The 21,810-nt window shown below is 36.0% G+C and overlaps 1 protein-coding gene across 2 annotated transcripts; it reads left to right on the top strand.

Annotated features, from left to right (window-relative positions):
• Positions 1-1,038: 1,038 nt before the first annotated feature.
• Positions 1,039-21,240, top strand: LOC117323166 (serum response factor-like). 2 transcript variants are annotated; one of them, XR_004531667.1, is made up of 9 exons: positions 1,039-1,422; positions 5,427-5,687; positions 11,781-12,051; positions 13,027-13,140; positions 14,164-14,253; positions 14,643-14,810; positions 15,170-15,228; positions 15,384-16,210; positions 16,295-21,240. XR_004531667.1 is itself a non-coding variant. In XM_033878208.1 (8 exons), exons 1-8 carry the CDS (start codon positions 1,048-1,050, stop codon positions 15,468-15,470), a joined length of 1,425 nt encoding a protein of 474 aa, XP_033734099.1. In that variant the 5' UTR covers positions 1,039-1,047; the 3' UTR covers positions 15,471-21,240. The 2 variants fall into 2 exon arrangements, 1 of the variants encoding a protein (XP_033734099.1); XM_033878208.1 differs by having other exon boundaries at positions 15,384-21,240.
• Positions 21,241-21,810: the final 570 nt, after the last annotated feature.

Raw genomic sequence — 21,810 nt, 5'->3', positions numbered from 1 at the left:
TTAACCAGAGACTTGTATATCAGGTATATACGTCTCTGCTTTAACCACTAAAACATTTCCATTATTTCCATGAAAGGCTTAATTCTTGTAAAAATGCAATCTAGAAATTATTTTCTGTTACTTATATGTGCATGCCCTGAAAAAAATGCAGATATAGGCCTATCAGAGACATACATATATCTCTAGACCTATGTATAGATATTTGTCTTTCTTAGTACGAATTACATTATATAGTCTAGTCCGAGGTACGTGTTGGAGAATAAGGCATATTATATTCTACCTCTACTCGCAGATTTCAGCTAAGCGGTACAGGATGGCCAGTTTGAGCTTACAGCTAGCGCAGACATGATCAGAGAGCTAAATAACAAGTATATCACACAGTCACAGGTGTCTTTTAATTAAGCCTAATTAACCTGGCCAAATGCATGTACACCATGAATTATGACAATGTAAGTAAGATTTTTTTTCCTCATATATACGTTAAAAATGAAATTTTCGCCCGAAAGCTCGAAAATGTAGATTTTCCTGTAGATCACGTTAACATGGACATAGACATCATATATGATATAGTATCATGTCCCTGGCGGAGATAAGATTGTTAATTGGATCTAATTAACGGAGGGTACATTTACGGTTAATCAGGATACAATTCAATGTTAAAAAAATAAACACCCAGAAAAGTATTGATCAATGTGTGCCATGTTTATAATATATCAGGGTCAAGTTGAGCTTCTTCATTAACTTTTTTGTATTATTGATTGTACTTCCTTATACGATCAAGGCCAAAGCCATATTTGGCCGTGGCGGCCATATTTGGGAACCCCACATTACCAAACATGGATGAAACAAACTATAGTGTATTCTTCCGCATATAAGAAGATTTAAGAAATATAAAGTTGTCAAACTGAATTCAATTCATTCATTATACAACAGTTTAGGTTTTCGTTTTGATGCATAAAATTTGTGAAAAAATCCTCCTTTTCCCGTTTGTCATGGGGACTATTTTGTGTGCGTATGTATAACAGTGCTGCGGCAACATATGCCTTTATGGAGAAGTCTCAAATTAAGGCCGAAGAGGAGGTCTACTATCCTTCCATACCAGCGGAGCCGTCTGGCAGTACAGTATACAGTAGTGAACCGACAGCACGTGTAAACATGAATGGTTCTCACATGATGAACACAAGCCAAAGTGTTTTCCCCACAATTCCGGGGGGACCTGGAAAAACATTGACTATGGAACAAGTTGACCCATCAACGTTAGAAGACGATTCGGATTCAGATGACGGACTGAGAGCTATGGGTATCGGGATTAAACCCGGAAAAAAGACGAAAGGACGAGTTAAAATTAAAATGGAATTTATTGAAAACAAACTCAGACGATATACAACATTCAGTAAACGGAAAACCGGAATAATGAAAAAGGTTAGCAAAGTTTGAGTGTGCGTGTGTGTGTGTCAATATTCCGTATTAGGAAGTGACTTACTACGGTAGTAAAGGTCTGTCCATTCACAAGTTGAGCTGACAGGGGTCGCGCATGGTGTAACGGTGTAACGCGATAATGCCGAACAGAATCTGCACGTGCTCGTTAAAATAGATAAAGTTTGTTTGATGAAGTGCGCTGAGTGTTTGCTTTGTTGTTTATTTTATATTAACAATGCATGTCTACAAAAAAGTGAATTTAACACGCACCTTGCATGTTGTTATTTTTTTGATTTTTATTTTCAACTTTTACTTCTAAATACTGAAAATATTTAAAATGAATTAATACGCATCATTCTATTCCTACTTAATATATAATTAATATGTCCACAAAATTATGCAATTAAAAATTAAATATCCCATACTTTCTTTGACACTTTTTATTTTAAAAAATGAATTTTAATATTTGGAATGTTCTTTATATATCCAGAGACATATATGTATATATGTCTCTGATATATCATACAAGAAAATACTTCTCACTTTCTTCAATCCACTGAAATTCTCCCATTACATATTCATGACCTAGAATTATATCCCAGATGAGGATAAATTAGACTCGAGCGTCATGCAGATGTGTTTGTACTTAATGTAGACTGCATCATTTTCATATATATGTATGATATTTTTGATGCAATTAGTTATTTATAATCATATCAATAGAATAAATAATTATATCCTTTAGTATTATTTATTCTTAGGCAATGAAATCAAACAGTAGATATATACTTAGGTCAATTATGTTATATATAAAATTTACAAAGTCCAGAGGGAAAGTTGACCGATATAGTTCAATGCAAATGCAGGTCCTTTTTTCATCAATGTTCCTTATAATTAGTTAAGGAAATTCAAAGTGTTACTTATAAAACGTTAAAGTTTCAGTGCCATATCTTTTGAAAAAAAAATGCCATGAGCAAGAAAATATTTAAGTTCTTTTGACAGGTTTCACCCTTTAATGTCAAATTAATTGAAAGTTGATAATTTCGCTATCTGTCAGTAAGCGAATATTATATCGCCTAGGGATCCCAGTGGTACTATTTGGTAGACAAGCGGCTGAAGCCTTTTAATTACTAAGTATCCCATATGCCACTGTCATCAGATGGCAGGCTGTGTAAATCGCCTGTTGTATCAATCCTTAAACAATTCTTCACATCATTATTTCCCAGAAAGTTCTGCATGAATAGTTTATCAAACGTACCTTAGTTCTCTTTTGTCTGTATACTAGTTGTACATCAGACTGCATGACCCTTGTCTCTAGAATATTACGAAAAACTTCGGAGCAGGTTGCCAGTCTAATTTATACATGTATATGTTTGAGACTGATTGGTTATATAAAATGGCCAACAGATAGCCATCTTGGATTTTGACACTTGAATTAGTTTATCACTATTTCTCTGCAAGTAGATCTACTGCATGTTTTTTTTTATGTTCTTTGTCCCAATAGTTGTGAATGTCATTACGAGAAAAAATTACATATGTAATATTCTCTTGTGTGTCATACCATTCTTTGTGATTCCTAGATGATATGCAGGGTAATTAGCTCTGCTAGTGGGCTTTTGTCCCATAGGGTTTGTCAACCTGCTATATTGGGCTTTTGTCCCAGGGTTCGTTAACTTGCTAGTGGGCCTTTGTCCCATAGAGTTTGTCAACCTGCTATTGGGCTTTAATTTTGTCCCAGGGTTTAATTTGTTAATCTGCTAGTGGGCTTTTGTCCCAGAGTTTGTCAACCTGCTAGTGGGCTTTTGTCCCAGAGTTTGTCAACCTGCTAGTGGGCTTTTGTCACAGGGTTTGTCAACCTGCTAGTGGGGTTTTGTCCCAGAGTTTGTCAATCTGCTAATGGGCTTTTGTCCCAGGTTTTCAATCTGCTAGTGGGCTTTTGTCACAGGGTTTGTCAACCTGCTAGTGGGGTTTTGTCCCAGAGTTTGTCAATCTGCTAATGGGCTTTTGTCACAGGGTTTTCTATCTGCTAGTGGGCTTTTGTCACAGGGTTTGTCAACCTGCTAGTGGGCTTTTGTCCCAGAGTTTGTCAATCTGCTAATTATATAATGGGCTTTTGTCACAGGGTTTTCTATCTGCTAGTGGGCTTTTGTCACAGGGTTTGTCAACCTGCTAGTGGGCTTTTGTCACAGGGTTTGTCAACCTGCTAGTGGGCTTTTTCCCATAGGGTTTGTTAACCTGTTATTGGGCTTTTGTACCATAGGGTTTGTTAATCTACTATTATATAAAATGTAAACAAAGTATGTTTACTATAAGGTGATTGAATAAATAACTATGTTACCATATCCAACCTAATAAGGGCACTGTGCACTAAAAAAGTATAAAAGGAATCAAGGTGCTTAATAAAACCATGTACAGGGGGATGTTTAATTTCTATGTGAAATCTGTGTTGAAATTTTGTTTAAAAGACTGAAGATGAAATTAGCAGATCAATGAGTCAAGGAAGATTTTACACGTTTTAAATAGCGCACCTATGTAGACTCTAGATCTTTTTTTGATAAAAGGTGAGGGTGTGCTTACGGGAGCAGGTGCACTTATTAGGTCTAATACGATATTCCAGTTCCACATTCTTTCATGCCATGTAATTGGTGTGCATTGATAGATGATATCCATATGTTATCAATGTTCTTTTTTATTCATAAAAAGAAATCAATGCAAATAAAGGAATTATAATGGTTGAAGAGAAAGTTATTAATCCCTGGATGTAACAGAAAAATTCAAGTCTTGGGTAATATAATCTGTAAAAAAGGATTTGAGAACCACAATATTTTTATAATTTTTTCAACAAATGACAATTTAAAAGATATTGAAAAAAATAGATGAGAGAAAAATTATCGTTGTTTAGTTTAAGGGTTTAAAGCCCCATATGTATACTCCCAAAGAAATATATATGTATTTACATTTTGACCTCTTGACAGTTTTCAGACTTAATATATACCTAACAAATTATCGCACATCAAAAACTGGAGGAAAATGTGTATTTACGAAAGTATACAGGAAATTCCCCAAAATAATAACTGGGTCCGACGGACCAAGTTTCTATGCAAATTAGTCCCACAATGTAACAGGCGGATTATCGGTCCACACAAAATGGCGGAATGCCGAAAGCATGGGCCTGCCAAAATGCAGACAGATTCTGCCAAAAAGAAATGTATAAAAGGGATTGGAATCGGCGAAACCTGAGGATTATTGATATTGAACAGTTATTACGAGAATATTTTTCTGATATGTTCAAATGAAAGCATTATTCGGCAATATATACATATATACTTGATGAAAACAATGGCCATGTTTGCAGCTTATTATGTGTAGTGTACGTTAGAGTTATTTTTATATACTGATGTCGCAATGCAAGGATTACCCAGTCAAGCATCCAGTCCAGTGATTTTTATGTTCGGAGAGTGTGCAAATGAATGAGCATGAAAATACATGTATGCAACTAGAATTTTAGGTTATTTTGGAGTATGCGACTTTAACAAAGAAATTTCAAACAGCATTGATCAAGATTATTCCATGCAGATGCATCTACTCTCAACCACCCATTTCTATTTGGTATTAACTTTTTCAGTATAAAAAACTTTTCCCATGAACCATTAGGTGCAGAATCGTTGTATTTGGCTGCATGCTCCCTGACAAAGTTTGCAAAAGAAAGTGGTGTTGACCAATGTTTAAGATCATATCTGAACTTCTAATTAGTAACTGAAAAGCAGTTCTAGCATCTTAACATTTGGCTAATTGCTTTCTTGGATGAATCTTGACAAAGTTTGAAAATAAATCCCTTTGACCTATATATTAGAAGTAACAAAGGTTCACGTTGAATCCTTTCTATAAGTGACACAAACATTGCCATTGTGTACAAAAGATTCATACAGGAACTGGTAAGAACTTGATAAAAGAATAATTTGTGTCTTCTGTCCACAGTATTGACCTTGTCATTCTTTCTGTTGTAGGCATATGAGTTATCTACCCTGACTGGTACCCAGGTAATGTTGTTGGTGGCCAGTGAGACCGGCCATGTGTACACCTTTGCTACCCGTAAACTTCAGCCAATGATTACCAGTGACAGTGGTAAGGCCCTTATACAGACCTGTCTGAACTCCCCAGACCCACCCCCAGGATCTCAGGCAGCTCAAGTCATAGAACAACGAATGAACCCCACGGGATTTGAGGAGACAGAACTCAGCTATGCAGTTAGTGAAGAGGAAAGTAAGGTAAGATACACGTGTATACCTGTTGTCAGACTTAAATACAATTGTGAAATCGCCACTGAAAAAATCATATAGGTCTCGATTGCGTAATTTGCTGAGCTCTCCTTCCTCAGACTAATATAAACATTGTTGGAGTCAAATTCACTTCCTTGTCCACCTGGCCCAGTAAAGAAAATTATCTAAATATATATGACGCTGTAATATTGTCAGTCATATGTAGTTGGTTGGCAGAGTTTATACTGATGCAACATACAGTCAATTGGTGTCTAAACAGAGGACACAAAATGGAAGGGCAAACGGCACTCTGATTAAAACCAGATCTTTAATTACACTATGATTCCAACGATACCTATATACTGTATATCTACCAACAATATTAGTGTTTGGCAACCAGAGTAGACTGGCATCATAGAGTATCAGCTGTAATTATAGATCTGTTTTTCTTCAGATTGGGCAAAACAGAGACAAATACCTAATGAAACTATTGAGTCATTTACATCTTCTGATTTACAGACTTGATATTTCTTATTTGGCTGGGAGGTAGCATCCTGGGGTGATGAAACCTGACAAAAGTTTGTGTGAAGAAGTTTCCTTAACCAATATTCATGGTTTAGATCACAGGGTCAGCTATATGTTAAACCAGAGGGTTATCTCTGATTAATCAAATCTCTTAACATGATCATATTAAGCTGGCAGCTTTTGATGATATTTAACTCAATTAACTGGTAACTCCCTGGGATGAAACCAAATGAAATTTGTAAAAAGAAATGACCTTGACCTTTATTCAAGGTCACAGGTCAAGTATTTCTAAATGAAGGCTCAGAATCATTATGTCATAATTTGGCTATTTGTTTCCTGGGATGAAACTCGCTATAAAGTTTGTGAAAAGAAAAGACCTTCACTCATATATCATAATCAAATTCACAGTTGTCAACTTCCTTAAACAGCTTAATCTGATTAACTGACATGACATTTAGCTTGTAGTTTCCTGAATGTTAGCTTGACAAAGTTTGCCAAAAAGAAGTGACTTTGTCCCTTGTTTAAGATCATATGGATCAACATTGTGGAATCATTTAAACGACTTCTTCTGATATTTGACCTGCACTTTACAATCTTGCTTTCAACAAAAACAAAAATTCTCTCAAGGTCACAAGAAATGAAAATGTTCCAAAAATGTGAAAGGTGTTTGTGAACTAGTCCATGCAGTGATATTTTTTGCTATGTTTAACATTTTCCAAAGTAAATACCTGTCCAGACACAAAACTCACTATTTTCTTAGCCAGAAAAATGACATCCCTAGAAAAAAGGATATTTTCTTGTCCCAGAGATACACAGCCAATGTGACCTCTGACACCAGGATTATAAATTACACATTTTTAAAATACATAGATACATATCATACATTAGGCATGGAAGGTTATATCTTAAACCCCAACAATGCATGTCATAATAAAGTGTTGTCTATATAGTTTTTGACTCCTACAATCTATATATACAGTCATCCCTTGTATCCCCTGTATGTCAGATATCATGATATTGGTCTCCTGTTCTACTTAATAGATTTTCCTAATTTTCTGACACTTTAAATATCTAGTATATTTTAAATGGTGGTGTACTTGTATATGTGAGTGGACATTGACAAGTTGTGTATCCAATCCTTGTGTATATGATGATCCTGATCATTAGCTGTCCTGGTCTGAAGGACCAAGCTTTAAGGTGACCTCATATTGTGTTGTCCAGCGTCCATCCATCTTTCAACAATTCACTTCTTCTTCATAACCGCTGATTGGAATTAAACAAAATTTGACTAGTAGCATCGTTAAAGACTTCTCTGTAACTAAGCAATGTATGACATATTTCCGTGGAAACATCTCTAGGTGGCTATGATTCTAATTCATACAAATGATGGGGCTGACCCCATGCTTAAGGGTGGGGCCAAAAGGGATCAATTTGCCTATATTGCTTTAAATACTAACTCTCCGGAAGTAAGAGATGCATTTCACTCATATCTGACTGGTGGCATCCCTAGGAGGTGGGGATTCAAAAAGCTACTAATCCTCCAGCTGACACCCAGGGGGCTGAAGGTGAGGCAAAAAGGGAGCAATTTGGTTATATTGCTATGAACGACTTTTTAGCTCACCTGAGACTTTAGACAAAGTCTCATGTGACCTGTTCTAACTGCCTTTTTTCCATCATCCGTAAACAATTTACATTTTCAACTTCAAAACTGCGGAACCAAATTCAATGAAATTTGGCAGGAAGCTTCCATGGCCAAATGTCAACCAAAAGTGGCCTGGTGGGGCCAAAAAGGGTCAAATTGACTAAAATTTCAAAAATCTTCTTCTCAACTTCCAGCTATATATGGTAGAATCAAATACTCGTCACAGATGGAAAGGTCTTAAGGTGCTTTACCAAATTTCTGAATTTCATGACTCTGGGGTCTTGTGTTTCTGCCTGGGGAGTGGGTAAAGTTTACTATAGTTTATATAGGGAAATCACATTTAAGACTATCATTTGTTTGGATTGTATTGGAATTCATTCTGACTTGGTTAACATTATCAGCATGGGATGACAGATTGATGGTATGCATATGTTGGTCCTGATTGACCCCCAGTAGCTGATTGGTGGGGCCAAAAAGGGTCAAATAAATATAAGCTGAAATTTCAGAAATCTCGTTCTCAAGACCCAAATAAGGTAGGATCAAATACTTTCATAGATGGAAGGGTCTTAAGGTGCTCTACCAAAATTGTGAATTTCATGACTCTGGGGTCTCATGTGTTTGCTCATTTGGAGGGGGTTACCCTTTACTGTAGTTTATATAGGAAATCATATTTTTGACTATCCTTTGTGTCATTCTATTTGAATTAGCAGTATTCGAAGGCAGTTTGCTGGAATGCAATTATTGACCCCCAGGGGCTGATGGGCGGGGCCAAAAAGGGTCAAATTTACAAAAATGTTTCAAAACTCAGGTGACCATTAATTAAGGCCCAGGGGCCTCTTGTTGGGCCTCTTGTCTTTGAAGCAGTTGAGATCTCCTCCTCATAACCATAAAGCTTTTAATGAATTGAACATGAATATATTGTGACTTTCAAATCCAACCAGGTGAGTGATACAGGCCTTGTGGGCCTCTAGTTATAATTTAAAATCATAATTTTGTGTGATTTCACTAAATCAAAGATTAACTTAAACCTTTATTAGTTGTGATAAAGTAGTCAATATTATGAAGAAAAAACTAAAAATTATAAAAGTACATTAATTGTTAAATATTAGTAAATATTCCAATTATGTACATGTTAAAATCATGTAAAGTTTTCAAACATGATATAGTAGTAATATTTTGACTTCATAAGACCATTGATAAAAAGCGTAAGGATCAACTATCTACATATAGAAACCCTACTGAATACTGACTGTATATTGATACCAACACATCTATGGTAAATTATGGGGAAAATTGTTCTGTTTAGTTCAGCAATGACTGATATAAGTGGATAGACATCTGTTAAAGATCACGGAACTAGTACCATAATCAGGGGCTGAGCCCAGGAAAGGGGGAGGGGGAGCAGAGCCAGTTACCATGGAAACACATACACATATATATGGCATTCATTACCAAATATGTGTGGGAGCTCTGCTGGCTCCAAGCCCAGTGTGTAAACTTGTGTAACTGGAGATGCAGTTATCTGGAGCTATAATTGGATGTAGTCCATGTAAGAGTCAGATCCCCCTCCCCAGCTCCCCCTCCCTTGCCTTCTGGAGGGGCAGCTACACACATATGGTATTTGGGGCCTCCTACAGGGCCATCCATTCTACACATTTGGTATGTGAGGCACCATACAGGAAATGGTGTCTTCTTCTCCCCAGGGGGGTGAGGTACAGGAAAGGGTCTTCTGGTTATAGACCTGTTACACACATGGTTCTGTTGGGGCTTGACATTGGGGGAAATAGTCTATATAAAATAAATATCTTTTGTAGAACAATTCAAATAAAGTATAACACTATAGTAATTAAAGTAATTAGCATACTATAAATAAATGATGAATAATTACATTTTAATTATTTTCATTAAAATTATTACCATATCCATTTTTATTAAAAAGTAGCCTTATTTTGAAATTGATAATTGATAACCAAAAAGTTGATAGGGCTATGATTTAAGGGAAATAATAATGAATTTATATAAAAATATGAATCGCTGATCATGAAGAATCAGCTGGCAACCATATATTTACACAATCACAAATATGTGTTTTTATGTTACAGGAATATATTGTACATAAGTATGTAATCTATATTTGCAAATCTAAATATAGAATACATATGTGTTACTGTGTACACTTTACAAAGTTTCTGGAGGAAAGTGATGGATGGTGGTGTGTCCCACAAATTTGGCGGTGTGCCCTTATTGGCATATTTTGCCCATGTGTTGTTATAGAGGGAGAGAGATAAGATGGGGAGATAGTCCCACTTACAGCTGCTGGAGCCAGCCTGAGGAAGAACAAGGAGGGGGCTGTCAGAGTGTGTACATATCCCCCAGACTAGTGATTCATCCAAGCAATATATATAAGTCATTTCTCCTTTTTGGCTGCAACTTGGGGAGGGGGAAATGGGTGACCTGACACTTGAAAGAGATAGCTGCAGGGCTTCTCTCTGCTTTAATTATACCAACTCTGGAGAATCTGGGGATTCCCTGAGGTAGTGGAGGGGGATTACAGTCAGATAAAGGTGGAACTGTGGAGCTTCTCTAGACATGGGTATACCTTTATATCATTAAATCTCCGATTGACATGTCAGTATTGTCTGTAGTAATCAATTATCTACTACTGAATATACAGCATATCAAAATCATATAATAATTTAAAAACTATAGGTTAATGTATGCATGGGGTGTACATTTATATAAATTGTCTGCATGTTTGCAGTATTAAAGGTATCGAGACCATACATTGTTAGCTAATTAGGGAAGGCATTTAATCATGAAAGCTTCTAAATTCATATACCATATAAGAGATTGTTGTAAAATATTGTTTAGAAAAACATGTTTCTGATTCCAAATCCATGTTTTTCTATTTGAGATTCTTACTATTTAATAGAATCACCTGAATGTAGTGTTTTATTAATTTAGATGATCTGATTCTGCATCATCATTATAACTTTGACCTATAAGTAAATATTAAAATGACATCACTGTACCAGTACTGATATGGACCTACTTGAACTTTGATCCCAGTGTCCCTGTAAGTATTACATAACCTGTCCAGGCTGTACATATATATACAGCAGCTGGAAGGATGTAACCCCCTGGGTGGTATCTCAACACCCCCCCCCCCCCCCCCCCCCCCCCCCTACCCCCACCCCCACCCCACCACACCTCCACACACCTACCACCAGGTGGTAAATCCTCACCCTTCACTTCCTGGAGTGGACAGTAAAGAAGATTACCACCACCTAACACAACATGGTACTACAATGTACTTCTATATAGCTAGATCACCTACCTATTAACAGTCCAAAGTACAGATGTGTTTATAATTATGCCATGGCTTCCAGCTGTCCATACATGTCATATTTTTTGGTGACTAATGAGGGAGATAGGTGATTTTTAGCCTCAAATAAGGGGGGTTTGCCTGTGACATAAATAATGTAAAGCAATAAATGAATTTGAAAGTTAAAGATATATATTCATTTAGCGGAGATGTATGTATGGAACTTTGCATTTTGTTGATTAAAACAATAAAATTGAAATACATGTATATATACTTGAATGTGCATTTTGATGATTTTGTCTGCCTATACCCCCGGGACAAAGAGCAGGGTTCATTAGGGGAAAAAGAGATAATCTTTTAAAATCATTCTTTTGTTCAAATGAAGAGTTTAAAAAAAGTTTTGGGATAAATTAATTAGAAATATTCCTATCTAAGTTGTAGAATCATATTTCTTTTTGAGGATATTTTGTACAATATAATTAGCTTTTATTTTAAAACACAAAAATATTTTACATATTAAACATAAATTTACTTCTCTTTCTGTTTTCAAGCAGATTTATAAAACCAGAGTACAAGAGACTGGATACATATGTCGACTTTGTCATTACAGCTGGACAGTGCAATGAAACCAGTGCTAGCAGTGGGTACCCTTACTCCTGGGATGCCGGAGACTCCAGGGTTTGTCCAGTCCTCCCAAAGTCAAGGAATGGTCCTCAGTAGTTCCCCGTCCTCTGTTCCTGCCTCCAATCTCCTCCAACAGCCTGTATCCACGACTACAACACCAACCACGCAAGCCACATATCCCTCATACACAACACCCAACAAAGCAGCTACCATGCAGCTTTCAGGTCTCCCTACGGGAGCTGTCCTAGTCCCTCCAGGTAAGTCTCCCCACAGGAGCTGTCCTAGTCCCTCCAGGAAAGTCTCCCCACAGGAGCTGTCCTAGTCCCTCCAGGTAAGGTAGCCCTCAGGTCTCCCCACAGGAACTGTCCTAGTCCCTCCAGGTAAGCTAGTCCTCAGGTCTCCCCACAGGAGCTGTCCTAGTCCCTCCAGGTAAGCTAGCCCTCAGGTCTCCCTACAGGAGCTGTTCTAGTCCCTCCAGGTAAGGTAGCCCCCAGGTCTCCCTACAGGAGCTGTCCTAGTCCCTCCAGGTAAACTAGCTCTCAAGTCTCCCCACAGGAACTGTCCTAGTCCCTTCAGATAAGCTAGCCCTCAGGTCTCCCCACAGGAACTGTCCTAGTCCCTCCAGGTAAGCTAGCTCTCAAGTCTCCTCACAGGAGCTGTCCTAGTCCCTCCAGGTAAGGTAGCTCTCAGGTCTCCCCACAGGAGCTGTCCTAGTCCCTCCAGGTAAACTAGCTCTCAAGTCTCCTCACAGGAGCTGTCCTAGTCCCTCCAGATTCAAGTTCAATTACTTAATTAACTTTGAGTCTCCAAGCATTGCTGTCCACCAGGGTTTTCCATCATTGACATTGTCCCTTCTCTTAGCTTCATACGATATCTCTTATAAAAATTTACCCAAAGCCTTGCAACGTTAACCTATGTTTAAGGTTGGTGATGTAAACTTTGTAAAAACACTAAAATGATTTCTTATGAAATGAAACTGAACGAAGTTTGTGAAAAGAAATTACCTTGACCCATATTAAAGGTTACAGATATTTCATGTGCCTTAATCTTTATATAACATGATTCCTATGGTAATGGTGAATCTAATGACCAATATAAAGTTTAAAAGATGTATGCATCAATTATTACCTATGAAAGTCTTCTCTTCTTATGCTGTAGAGTAGATGAGTGATACAGGTCCTTTGGGCCTCCCTGTATTATGTACATGTTCACATTATGTGATTATTTTCTAGGTACGCCATTAATTCCACTTCAACAAAACGGACAACAAATCCCTTCAGCAGCTCAACAAACGACGCAAACAGTTTATCGTATTCCCAACACAAACCAGCTTGTCACCATACCTAGTAAGTATTCAGTATAGAAGTATATACGTTAATATTTAATATTTAATGATTTACATATCCAGTCTTTACTTTTATCAGTAAATAGGGAACATTTCATTGGTCTTCAGTGGTTAGATTATCAATAGCAAATTAATTATCCACCAGGCATATCACATGCACACTGTTTCATCTTTGTTCAAAGAAGATGGGACAGAGTGTTGTGTGGTATGGGGAATTCAGGTAGACTACTTTTAAAACTGAATTTTTACCTGACTCATTAGACAATAAGATCTACACACAGTATTCACATACTTGCTGTAGTTTACAGTTTTTAGGGTAATCAAAAACTTAAGCTTGACCATTGTATCAAGTAAATTGAAATCCAGAGAGAAATTAAATTTCTTCTAGAGTGATGACATTTAATTTTGTGAGTGCATCTTCCAAAGACAATGTGTTAAGTACTAGAACTAGGACAGAACTTATATTTTGACCTTTGACCTCAACAAGGTAAAATTCCTTTTCTGACTGAATTAGTATTATTATGCAAGTCAAAGATTATTCTACAGTAAAAAGTGGAAGTAGGGCTATCTTTAGAGAAGAGCTCAGTTAGCTGTAAAAGAAATTGATGAATGTATTCGTGTATATAAGCATGTCCCGCGTTACTGAAGTATCCTGCACTGTTTTTGTATGCACACGTTTTATTTTGGGAAAGTCAATTGGTAGTTTAAGTGGAGATAAATCCAGCAGGATTATTCCTATCTGGCTGCTAAGTATAGACAAAATAAAAATCAAACATTTCCCATTTACTAAACCAATCCTCTTAAAAGGAAAGTGGGTGAGTCAAGTGGTTGTGTAAGGGGAGATAAATCCTATGGAATTTTTACTATCTAGCAAATATAAAATCTAAATTTGAGATAAAACATTCTTCTATTTTATGCACATGACATATACATTTTATGTTAGAATTAATAAGTTTTGGAAGGTAGAAAAGACAAGATAACTGGTCAAATATTTTTTTATCAAATAATATTTTGTATATTTCAGACAATTCTTTGGGTCAGTTTGATATATTGTCATCAGAGGCAGGACAAAACAACGGACTTCCATCGATCACAGGGAGTGTCTCCACACAAGGTATGTGATTATATGATAGGGATCCATTGTGTACATTTTTTAGTCCTATTTATTCTGCAGAATATAGGTTTACTTAAAATAGATGAGGAAATTATATTAAAGCCAAATTTGGAAAATACTTCTTTTGGTTTTAACCAAAGATGCTGCAGACTGTAAATGTGAGATTGAATTCTTTTATTTCAACAAAAGAAGGATTTCAAGATTTCTCTATGTACCCTGTTGGGCTTAATCCCCCTGCTCCCTAGGAGGGAGAGGGTTTTCAAAATTAACACACCATTTTTCATTGAAACTTGAACCACATTAATGACTGTCATTATCATGTGTTATAATTGTTCCTTGTTTGATATTATGTTGTATACTCACAGTTTAGATATATTCCTAACTTTAAGGTGTAACACCTACAACACAGACGTCGAGTGGCCTGACCCCAGGGCTAGTAATGTACCAGACGCCCCAGGGTATCGTGTACGCACCTACCACAGCCACCCTACAGGACCGCTCAGTATTTAATTTCCCACAGCCTGCAACAAGTCTGTCCATCCCTACACAGGCCGAGGGTAGGTTACATTCTAGTATCGTTATAAAGTTCACACAGACAGACAGACATAGTTTTATACTTGCCATACCATACCTTTTTTCTGTTCTTTCTGGACTTTGGAATAAATTATCTTGAAATTTTGCTAAATTTAGGTTCTGATTGTCTGGGAAAAAGTTTGAGGAAAATTGACAACCATATTTAGGTATGTGGGATCAGGGTTTAATACCCTTGATCATATAATTAGTAAAACATATGATCACACATTCCTACATACATATAAAACTTACTTTACATAACCTTAGTGTACAGTGCTAGGGATGAAGATCACCGTATTGATGTATAACACACAGGTAACTTATTAAATCTATTGTTTTACAGGAGGACAGCAGATAATCACGATACCTGTCCCAGTGTCGCTGTCGGCCACCTCACCACAGGTCAGTTTATAAACTAAAGTATCTATTTACACGTTAAACAATCCTAAATACCTACATTTTTATACTGTAATACATTTTGACTGTAAAAGTGATATTCTTGTATATATAACCAAACCTATTACTCCTGTGTGATGTTCTCGTTTGTTTTGTTATAGGTCCTACAGTTAAGTGCTCCAGTAGAAAGTAGTTCTGGGTCAATCACGCTAAGTCAACCAAGTGCGGCCAAGCGCTCCCGTAAATGACACATGTAGCACAGCTATGATGGTCTAATTTACACACGTGGCCTTGTTTGATGCTGTTCCATTCCCAAGTGTTGAAGCGACCAGGTCTGGTTCCTTTGTTTGGAAGAGATATCCATCTAATGGATATTATACCGAGAGCCTGGCTTGTCATACTCTCGGGAATCCCAGCCTGATGTTAACACTGATTTGTTGGTGCTTTAATACTCTGACAATGTGATGGAACACAAGACTGTAGCAGGGCTAGAAAAGACTACAACAGGCCTAGATACAACGGTTACAGGGACATCTGATGGAAGTTTCCAACTGATACCTCATCAGTAGAACTACGACAGGAGTGTCTCTGTGAAGTATTACGTCACACTCCAGATAAAGGCTTTCCTTTTCTTCGACAGGTGTATCCACAGTTTTCTAGTTGTATTATTGTCTTAGAGTAGGATAGAAACAGAGGAATTCCACTGTAACAGCCATTGTTCGCTGTATCAATTCATTAAGGTCATATAATAATGATTCACTTAACCCATAACTTACATACCTTACAAATGAAGGGGCCACTCTGAGACAAACAAATAATTCAACCTATTGGAATTAGATGGGGGATCTAAACCCACAGCTGCTGAACTTACTACCAAACATTCAGGGTCAAGATCCTCCTGTCTGGCCCCAAAGGTCGAGATAGATCTTCCTTTCTTGCCCAAAGGGTCTCGCCCCAAAGGTCGAGATTCATCTTCCTCATCCCAAAGGTCGAGATTCATCTTCCTCATCCCAAAGGTCGAGATTCATCTTCCTCATCCCAAAGGAAGAGATCGATCCTTCTCATCCCAAAGGGACTCTGATACTTTCTGTTCTCATGTTACCCTCCTGGTCAATATTATTTCAATGATTAAATTGCGAAAACAATGTAGTATTGAAAAGTATATGAAGATGACTACATACATGTATGTCACTAATTTGATTCATTTACTTTCCCACCAGATGGGTACAGCCTTCCACTGAATTGTATCTTGCAATCACAATTTAAAAAAATAAAATTTAAAAGATACAGAAAAAAAATTTGGTTGACTGACCTAACCACTTGTATTTTATGCTTAAGTTTTCAATTATTACCACCTAAATACGAAAATGATTTCCCTGATCACAATTTGAACTTGCCTAAATTAAAGTGTCTGCCTGTATTTTAAGTATTAAGATTTTAATGTACACTTGTATATACCAGGTAGTTTTGAATATTTTCGAGCATATTCTCCAATTCTCAAAATCCACTTAATTTAAAATTTCAGGTTTTTCACCCAAAAATTGATTCACTGAAATCTACATGGTATCCTGATATTAAGTGTACACTCTTTAATCTACTCAAATAACTTGGTTGCCAAACCTTTCTGAGAACCTAAGATAAACACTGCTCTGTTGGTGTGGATGTCACAGAAAAGTAACACCTTAGTCCCATCTCGTTGCCTTGGTGACAGGGAGACAAAAGACCTTGAGGTCAGTTGAGTCCCATCTCGTTGCCTTGGTGACAGGGAGACAAAAGACCTTGAGGTCAGTTTAAGTCTCATCTCGTTGCCTTGGTGACAGGGAGACAAAAGACCTTGAGGTCAGTTTAAGACCTTCCAATACTAAGTTCACTTGTTACGTCAGCACCCTATTTAAATGTTTTACATATTTCTATGCTACATAAATAATCCAACCATTCCAAAACCTTCCTCATCAAAATTATATGTCATCCTCAAAGATACTAATATCTGAAATATAACTAAGAGACAAACTCGTCACTTATAATGCCGTTCAATATAACATGTTAATGTGTTTGAATTATGTTTATATAAAACCATATAATATGATATGGTCAAGGAATGATTCCACAGTGATGTTTAATATATTTTGTCAAATCTAATTAAAACACTTATACAAATTTCAAAATTACCCACACAAAATGTGTCAACTTGAAATGTACTGACTTCCTGATCACAGACTTGATCGCTCATTCTGAAATTGTACATCAGTGTTTGAGATGGTTTGAGATGGTCTGTAGTTGTGTAAATTGCATTTAAAGAATAATTATCAGAAAATAGAGGGCTAAAAGGTAGCCATCTTTGATTCTGAGATTTAAAGTTTGTGAATCTATTTGTCAGAGAATATTGAAGGAGACATTTTCATGCAGGTTCGCCCTGGTCCCATGTTTAAATATACATATTCTAGTCGATGGTTCTCATGAAGACCTGATCACTTTAAAAGGACAATCAATACCATTTTTATCCTCATGCTTTATTTTATTAGAGGAAAGAAAAGGGTCTTTTCATTGTGGACATGGAGATCCTTCTAGATTTAAATTTACTCAGAACCAAACATGTGTTAATGAGTGGGGTAAGATTTTTCAAATCAGAACAATGGGGAAATAAATATACCAAGGGTTTAAATTTCAATATAACCTAAACTGGTTTACTGTCTCATAAAAATCAAAGGTGGCACTTAATTACTGCTGAAATGATGTTACAGGTATTTATATAATCAGGTACACCATTTATAGATAAGGATGTGAGGGATATCTTTGTTAGCCCTCACTTACTTTGATTTTATTATGACTACTTTTACCCTTACTGGGTATTTGTAACTAAACGTTGTAACAGTACTCCAAATCTATATTGTACACATTGTGAGACTTAAGGGAGTCGCTGGTGATCATTTTGTAGTGTTTTCTTCCTGTGTTAGTGCAATATTTATTTTTGTTTTCTATTGTTTGTAAATATATCCATTGATGTCCAGAGAGGTGTCTAGTTCTCACTGTAAATCATCGTCATACCACATCTCCTCATAACAACAACATTTATATACACTGAGTTAATAGGGCAACATGCATGTACATTAATAAAAAAATCAATTATTGTATAGATACTAGTGTCATCTGATGTCATGACATCTGGTGTACTCATAAGGGAATTGTCTTTATGACCTTGGTTTGTGTCACACTGTGTTTGTTTATGCTCAATGTTTAGTTTTGATTTATAAATATGTATGTAAAAGGATATATCAATTAGGTAACTTTATGCCTTGTAACAGCACTAATATAATTGATTGTCTTTTTTTTCATAGAACTTTTTCTGAAGAATCATTGTTTCTACAGAACAGCAATTTTAGAGATTCCTTGGCTCAAGCTCAACTTATTTATTTGTACATCATTAGCTCAACTTACTTCCAAATTGATTAAAGCTAAAACATTCAAACCAGCTTTGCACCCATGGCGGGCTGCAAAGTTTTCAAACAGAAATAACCCTGATTAATATTAAAGGTCATGGGGTCAAGTTTGTTTTAAAATAATCTTCCATAAACACTAACAAAAATTGTAGAGTTATGAAAGCTAGAGTAATTTGATGTTTAGCCCCAGTACAAGGGGAATGACATGTGACACCGGTTATATGACATGTGACACCGGTTATAACCTATATAGAGTTATTTTGTATCAGTGTAATCTTAACATTCATAACCAGATTTTGTCTTTTCTACAAACTTTATGATGGAAGTTTGAATTATTTTCAGTGCCAATTTAACCCATGTGATATGAATCCAGTTATACTCTGTCATCAAGAGATATGTTATTGGTGTAGTAACGACTTCACAAGTTATTTATTTATCTAATAGTTCAGACAGGTTAACTTTTTCCTAGGAAGATGGAAATTAAATTAAGATAGTGTTTCTGAACTGAATCTTCTTAAAATCATGTTAAGAACGAGGAAATCCAGTGTTGTAATTTGAGGTACCATACAGGCCCTTTGGGTCTCTTGTTATAGTAGCCATGTTAAAATTCTCAGTCTTGTAGTACATAGAGATCATTACTGTAAAAAGAAAGTTGTTAATGTTATGATGAGTTATTAGTCTCTTTAGGATCTTGAAGTCCAGTCTGGTTTAGATTTGTCTTATACTGATATCCCCCAAATTTATCTGTACCCCACAATATAGCTGGTAGTTTGTAAACCTGACAGTACATTACAATGTAAGTGTTGTCATGATCTTGTGTTTAACTTGTTATCACATCAGTACAATGATGAACAGGCACATCTACATTAGTTCCTACAGAAATATTATATAGTGTTGTTAATGAAATCATTATTTAAAGCAATTCTTCTACATGTACAATGCACAAAAATGTATCTGTTACAAACGATGCAATGTCCGAGAAACTAAATGCTCTGTACAATATATATCACATAAATATATAATATTTGTTATTTTAGAACAAATGACTTTGAAATACTACCAAGGCATATGACTTGGAGTGATGCTGATGACAACATCAGTAATCTGACAACACTACGCTATCTGGTGGGGATGGTTGATAATATTCTGGTCTACCAGAGTTATCTCCCTTCATTTCACTCGATCAGATATTGGAAACAAAAATTGGTTGGCAAAGGATTTTCGTAAAGACTAAATATAACTCTCTCTGGACAAGTTCAAACCATTAAGTACCTTGATCTAGTGGTTATACTTGTTATTGCATCTAAATTCTCTTACTTGTTAGTAGCACAACTACTATGTATGTACATGTACTAAAACCAAATGTTCTTGATTTTAAGATTAAGTGTGTAAACTTACCTACAAAGATCATTTTAGTACCTAACAAAAATGTTCTAAATATTTTTTAAACCTTATTTATTGTGACACTGTTCTGTATTATTTATCATTTAAGTGCCATTTCATCGTCTTCATTACATTTCTGTGTTTTTCATTCCTTGTTGACCAAGGCTTTAATCATTAACTTTGAACAAGTTTTATATATTGTTATATGGTAACCATGGAAATACCTTGTATGTATAATGTGACTAAATGACTATCTGTTTAAATCGTTAGTTTAGTTAATTTTGTGGCCAAATTACCTTGTGTTAATCAATTGAAATCATTAATTATGCAATCTCAATTTTGAAAGTGATAAATGTTTAAGCAATCATGATTTTAGCACACATAACTGGGTGACCGTATGTTTTGGTCCATGGTCTGTCATCACTTTCTGTCCATCCGTCCATCAACTTTGTTTTATTAATAGCATCCTTTAGAGGCTTAGAACCTAGAATGCATATTCATACCCTGCCTACACTACTTTCCAGCAGGACTGATGACAACCATCGTCCAGAGTTACATCATCAAAGCTAATGAGAACCATGATCCTCCTATTATATTTGTCCATTAGATACCGGTATCTGTGATGTAGTGCTATAAAGTTCCTTCATATAAATGCCCTTGACCTACTTTCAATCTCACAGGGGCCAAATATATTCGGATCTTTCAAAGAACATTATCAGAATTCTAGGGACTGTGGAGTCGAAATATTTTCTATTAAAAACATTTTGTCATTATTTTTCTTATATTAATAAGATCAATACAGGCTCTGTTGGCCTTTTGTTTCTTTGCCCTTAAGAGGATCAGTATTAGATTATAGCTACTACAGACCTATAGAGCTCATACTTACAAGACTAACCTCTGTACATATTTTTTCATTAGAATATGTAAGGTATTTCTAATATGAAATGTTCATGCTCCATATATTTGAAATAATGATGTTAATTATGGCATGTCTTAGTGATGAAAATGTGTTACTAGATGTATTTTTATAACGATAGTGCCTTTTGTGGATTGAGAGTTAAGAGTGAGAAGGAGATGTGTGTTCTGATGGTGGTGTGAGACCTCAGAATGGTGGGAACCTAATTTGGTACCCACTATGAAATAGCTTTTCACACATACAATGTTATTTTTGATAAATAAATAAAACATTTTAAATGAATTAATTGGTGCGATTTGTTTTTACCAGAAACAAAAATGAGAATCCCAACAAAAACAAGAGGCCCAGAGTTTTATCAAAATCCAATCTGACATTCAGGACTAGTAGGGATTTAAAAGATTTACTGCAATTTCCCATGTACATGTAAAAGTACCCATCGTCATCATCAACCCGATTCCTTTTGTTGTTCGTTTTTCCATCTGTAGTTGACATCAGTCACCGAAACCATGTTGATGTAAACAAGTCCTTGAACGTTTAATCATCTAGGACATGTAAACACTGTAGGTAGAGGATACTTATGTCTAGAAATGGCCATGCTTATCATAAACTTTAGTTGAAAGTTGTTACTGTTGGATAGGTTTGACGTAAAGATCAAGATAAGTTGATGGCAAGTGTGCCACTAAAATCACCCAAACAGCCTTCAACTCTAAACAACTTAAACCTACTGGCACACATCTTGGTTCAAAACTAACATATTAATACTTTAACCTACTGGCACACATCTTGGTTCAAAACTAACACATTAATGGATCTAAATTGATGTGTGTGTATTGATTATTTTCCTTTCTTTTT

Source organism: Pecten maximus, chromosome 3 (assembly GCF_902652985.1).
Source record: "Pecten maximus chromosome 3, xPecMax1.1, whole genome shotgun sequence".
Taxonomy (NCBI): Eukaryota; Metazoa; Mollusca; class Bivalvia; order Pectinida; family Pectinidae; genus Pecten; species Pecten maximus.
Note: the sequence above shows the minus strand (reverse complement) of the source record. Positions and strands in the feature narration are given on the sequence as shown.

What these genes read in the sequence shown, in the direction of transcription:
- LOC117323166 (XM_033878208.1), top strand. Translation starts at nt 1,048, where the DNA reads ATGGAGAAGTCTCAAATTAAGGCCGAAGAGGAGGTCTACTATCCTTCC. An exon ending in AGCTGTCCTAGTCCCTCCAG is followed by an intron (nt 12,052 to 13,026) that starts GTAAGTCTCCCC and finishes ATTATTTTCTAG; the next exon opens with GTACGCCATTAATTCCACTT. An exon ending in TGTCGGCCACCTCACCACAG is followed by an intron (nt 15,229 to 15,383) that starts GTCAGTTTATAA and finishes GTTTTGTTATAG; the next exon opens with GTCCTACAGTTAAGTGCTCC.